Source organism: Triturus cristatus, chromosome 9, assembly GCF_964204655.1.
Source record: "Triturus cristatus chromosome 9, aTriCri1.1, whole genome shotgun sequence".
NCBI lineage: Eukaryota > Metazoa > Chordata > Amphibia > Caudata > Salamandridae > Triturus > Triturus cristatus.
Genome location: NC_140592.1, coordinates 567,474,518 through 567,480,089, shown reverse-complemented (window position 1 = coordinate 567,480,089; position 5,572 = coordinate 567,474,518). Strand labels below are relative to the sequence as shown.

At 43.1% G+C, this 5,572-nt stretch overlaps 1 protein-coding gene across 1 annotated transcript; it reads left to right on the top strand.

Annotated features, from left to right (window-relative positions):
• The first annotated feature begins 1,969 nt into the window (after positions 1-1,969).
• On the top strand, positions 1,970-3,784 carry LOC146798302 (uncharacterized). The gene has a single exon (XM_085627950.1). The coding sequence runs from the start codon at positions 1,970-1,972 to the stop codon at positions 3,782-3,784; it is 1,815 nt and encodes a 604-aa protein (XP_085484076.1).
• Positions 3,785-5,572: the final 1,788 nt, after the last annotated feature.

The window sequence follows — 5,572 nt, the reverse complement described above, 5'->3', positions numbered from 1 at the left end:
TATGCGGCCCGTGAGCAAGTTCCCCCTGCCTGGCTAACATGGAGGCGGGCACCTGGGAAATAGGCAGCACACTTGGGTTTAAAATGCTGCATCATTTGTTTTTCGTTTTGCTTTGAATTAAACGTTGGGCAACGCGAACAAGAAATGTAAAAGAGGGCGCTGTAGAACCTGCGAGTTTGTTACCAATGCTAGCTTTGTGTGTTTGTTATTGTCGTCTATGAGGTCTTAGAGAGGGCGCGCTTCCCATTCCAGTACCTTAAAAACAGGGGGAATAGGACACCTGTTTTTGCAACGCTTAGAGGTGGCAGGAGTGTAGTGTGAAGCGCTATATAGAAGCATGTCTGCTGTGCTCTGTTTATTTTGAATGGCTTTAAACCCAGTGCCTCTAGTCACTCCCCGCCTTTTTCGTGCATTATCTCAGATAATGCACGAAAAAGGTGGGGAGTGACTAGAGGCACTGGGTCTGCTAGAATTAGTGACAAAACAGCAAAAGAAAGTAGGCCATATGGCAAGGAACTATGCCGCAAAAGAGCAGGAGCCTGTGTTTATATACAGCGGACAAAAGCAGCAGGAATGCATGTTTTGATGGTAGAAATTAGATTGCAACTCTGTACCGCAACGGAAAAGTACAGGAATGTAGTGTCAGAAATCACAATGAGTTGTATGTTTATGTAGCACATAATAAAGAGTTATTATGACCAGATGTATATTTTGCTCAGATTTGTCTAGTGCTATGCATGTGTCTGATTGACATATACACGTGCCCGGTTCCTGTGTGTGGTAGTGTCATGCACTAAAAGACGGGCACCAGCCCTTTGCTCTTGATATCGGGGCTGGTAGGTACTATTGGGCAGTATCAGTCTTTGTAACTTTCCTGATGGCCTCAGAACACTTTGTCTTGAGTGGTTAGCAAAACGCCCTTCATATCCTTGACAGTACGGTGAAAGCTGTGGTCACACGGCAAGCCTTATTCAATGGTGTGGTCGCATAATACTCAGTGAAATTCGCTTCTTTGTAATGCCTCTGTTGACATTAAGAAATGACCCCAGTAAACTAGGGTAGAAAATTTGATTGCTGAAATAGCAAACCAGTTATCATTCTTTTACAAAACTTGTTTTTGTAATCATTGTGATACTGCAATGGCAAGATTTCAACTTCACAAACTCAAACACTTAAAGCATAGACTCTTCCATAAACCTTGAAAATAACAGCAGGAGAGGATGTAGTCTAATGGTTAGGACGGTGGAGTTCAAATCTGGCGAACGGGGTTCGAGACTCGGCAATGTCGCTCAACATCCGGGGAATCTGGACAAATGTCCTAACAGAAATTAATGTGCCCTTGTGTAACACAACAGGTGCTCATGTGAAGCACTTCAATACCTTCAGGCCCAGTTAGCACTTGATAAAACTCGGAGGGGAAAAAAACAGCAGTGAAAAGCAGCCTAGCTTTACTCAGAGCCGTGCCATCATGCTACGTGATTTGTGAGGAGTGCCCAAAACCATGAACATGTCACCCAGCTCTCACTTTCTCCAAATGACAACACATTGATTCTAAATGAACGATGAGAACTGCCTGGCTTGCCTCCAACAACCCCAGAAATCTTGTATAAATTACCTATACCTGGAGAGTCACAAAACCTGTGATTCCAAAAAGTTGTCTCTGTACCCCGCAGTTCAAGAGGTATGACTTGCAAAGAGCCTCCCTTTTCAGGCAAACTTCCGAAAGTGCTGACTTAACCTTACAGACATTAAGGCCTTGCGCCCCTGCCCTGGGGTGCTTTTAGCCTATTGGCTCCCGTGACCAGAAATTGTTCTTTCGGTTACTCATTGCAACACAAGTGCGCTCTTCCCTTTTTGCAGAGCAGTCACCTGACCATGAACATGTTGTCTTTTTCATTATTTTCTCAACAATACGCAACCGGTTGCTAAGTCTTTTTTTTTTGTATTGATCTAGTTTGCGCAGAACAACATGCCCCGCAGAATAAAGACGGCAGAAGATTATGTGCTGGAAAACAAAGATTTCATGGTTGAAGAAGTGCGTGGGCAAAAGATGTTAATTTGCAGGTTTTGCAGAGTGACTGTCCCAATAGTAACTGGGAAGACTGCAAGCCGAATTGCTGAACATCTTGTTACCAAGACCCACTTGAAATTGAAAGAGCCACCTAATAGCGACAGCCTATGCCAGATGTCTCTTGCTGAGACAATGACACGCTTCAAAAGAAAACGTGAGGAAGAAAAGGATGTGGCACATGAATTTGTACGTGCCCTAGTGCAATCTGGAACCAGCTTACACCAAGCTGATGGACCGATTGGGAATCTGTTCCGCAAGCGTGCACCAGCATGCAAAACATTACCAAAAGCAACACAAATGTATGAGAAATACCTACCAGAGGTGTTCCTTGAGGACATTGAACATATTTCAGAGTTACTCCAAGGTGATGTCAAGATCTCTGTTACCATTGATGAAACTCCAGAGATGCGTGGCGACCCAGCAGTGGCAGTGCTAATCACATTTTGTGATGCAAAAAATGGATGGTACAGACGTACCATCATGGCAGATCTAGATGTACTGGAAACATGCAACGCAGTGTCACTTGGGATGCTGCTGCAGAGAGTTCTTACTAAGTTTAACAAAGATTGGAGTGATATTGTTTGTATTTGCAGCGATTCAGCTACATATATGAAAAAGTTATGTGATGACCTGTCAAAAGCAATACCTGAGCTGAAGTGTTTCCCTGTAAGAGATCCTTGCCACTTGCTAGATGGTATGCTGAAATCATCTCTACAATCTTCTGAGCTAATGAAGAATGCTATTGATTTTGTAGTCCATTTAGGTGCACTGTTTCGTTATGCGCGGGAACTAAAACGCAAATATTTCTCATTTTGTGTTTTGTGTGGCAGCAAAGAAAGTGTCATCCCAACTGTGTCATTTAGTCGGTGGTTCTCAGTCCTAGAGGCCGTGAATGCAATATTATCTATGTGGCGACCGTTTACTGATTTTTTGCTTAGTGATGATGCAAAAGGCAAGAAATGTGAGGATCTTCGAGTGCATATTGATAGTGATGTCAAAAAAAGTACACTCTACTGCATTCTTAGATTTTTACAAGAAAACATGACTGCTGTAGTGGACATAATCAAAAAACTAGAGTCAGAAAACACCCTGGTCTACCAAGTGTTCAGCATAATTGGTGTAGATGTCAAACATTTTCTCGAGAGTAGGCTAGGCGACACTTTTAGTGACTTTGGCACTGCAACATGCTCCCTGTTAGAATGCTTGCCACTTGGTAAGCAGAGAAGTGTTGAGGGCCAATTCAGGAAATTTTATTTTACTATGCATGAGAAATGGCTCGCTATGATGCATAGAAATGTCCCTTCACCAACCATGGCATTTGAAGTGAATGAAGCCTCACTTTGGTACTCTGCACAAGTGTTAGATCCCTTCCGTAAAGGGGAATTTTCTCCAGACTTCGAAAAGTACAGCTTCATTTTTGACTGCTTTAATACCTCTGAGGGCATATGCTCCCAGTTCAACGCATATGTTGCAGAATCTGGCCCAGAGAATGTCAACCTTGAGGTGCACCAGTATTGGCATGGAAAGCTACGTCAATGGCCAGAGTTGGCAAATTGTGTACTGGCTGTTTTGGCGTTGCCAGTCTCAAGTGCCAATGTCGAGAGGGCCTTTTCGCAAATAAAAGTGTACATGGGAAGGAAAGAGAGAGCGCGAATGACCAAAGAATCACTGAAGAAATATTGTATGGTCTACTACAATAAATTTGACTTGTAAAAACTTATTTGGACCCCATATACACTGTACATACACTGTCTATATACCATGCATCAATGAAGAAAGCAAGCAATAATAAAAACTAAGCGTTCCATAAACACCGGTAAAACACCGATTCATTTGTTTTTATATGGCGCGAAAATGAGTAATCACTGAAAAGCACTGTTTTTTGGAGGTATTGAAATCACTGGAAAACACTGAAAAAACACCACCAGAATTTACCGAAAATAGAAACTGAAAACAGGAAAGCCTAAGCATGCTATACAGAAAGATAATTGGTAAGAAACAACGTTGGCTGCTCGACTTTATCAACGACACAACCAACACCTGTCTGGCGGCCAGCATCGTAGGGTTGCTGATGGGGCGCAACACCACCGACACAGCCATCATGTCTAGAGCGGCTGAAGCCCATGAGGTCCTTGAAATACCTCCAGACCGCATGGTCAGCTTTGGCGACATAGGTCTTTTTGAGAACTATTTCTCTGTGACGATGAAAGTTCTTTATCACAACGGCTCATGGAAGTACTTTACAACAGGGGACCATGTGAGAAACAAGACCGCATATGTCCTTCACCACGAAAATCACTTTTACGGTATATTGAACCTTAAAAGTTTTCTGGGAGTCAAGTACGTGTGCACACATTGCGACCACATATACAGCAGTAAGGAACATCATCAGTGTGAAATGCATTGTAAGAAGTGCCGGAGGGATGGTTGTGTCGTAGACGCCACCCTGAAGGTGCGGTGTCGCACATGTAAGATGTTTTGTCGCTCTAAAGACTGTTTGAGCATCCATAACAAAGCTGTTAAATGCACCCCTAAAATAGATTGCTTTGAGTGTGGTCAGTATGTGGCAGATGACCACAAATGCAAAGGCATGAAATGCCCACGGTGCCAGACGCCTTTTGAGGCGGGTACCAACCACCGGTGCTACATAGTTAAAGGTAGACCCCAGGCCAAAACCGAAGCCTACATAGTGTTTGATATAGGGTGCACACAAGAGACAGGAGTACATCAACCTAACTATATTTACGCACACCATCTAACTTCCGACGACAGCTGGGAGTGTGAAGGGCGAACGTGCGTTGGTGATTTCCTTAACACTTTCATTCAAACCAAATTCAAAGGGTATACCATGCTGGCCCACAACTCAAAAGCCTACGACTCATTCTTTATTTTACAAAATATGATTTGTGAAAAGGTACAAGTAGAACTCATCACTCAGGGTTCCAAGCTGATGTTGTTAACAGCCGGCCAGTTACAAATAAGGTTTATAGACACCCTGAATTTCCTATCCATTAAATTGAGCAAGCTGCCAAAAGCCTTTGGTTTCCCCGAGTGTAAAGGTTATTTTCCACACTTTTTTAACACTTGGGCAAACCAGAATTATGTGGGCTCCATGCCACCTCCTGACAGTTACGGGGTTGAATATATGATGCCAGCCGAGAAAGAGAGCTTTTTACAATGGTACTCTGAAAACCGTGAAAATTAGTTTCATTTTCAAACAGAGTTGAAAGCTTATTGTCAGGCTGATGTAATGATCCTGCGACAAGCGTGCAATCTCTTCAGAGATGTTGTGGTGGAGTTGACTAAGAAAGTCCAGATCTTGAAACCCAAGGCGCCTCAAATGACAAAGAAAGTCAGGGTCTTGAAACCCAAGACGCCTCAAATGACAAAGATGGTTGAATACATAGACCCTTTTCAAAACATCACATTGGCCTCCATGTGTATGTCCATCAACAAGCACATGTTTCTAAGACTAAAAAGTATCGCTCTAGTACCACCAGA

Bases quoted from the DNA above. Each gene is read 5' to 3' on its own strand.
- LOC146798302 (XM_085627950.1), top strand. From the start codon at position 1,970: ATGCCCCGCAGAATAAAGACGGCAGAAGATTATGTGCTGGAAAACAAA.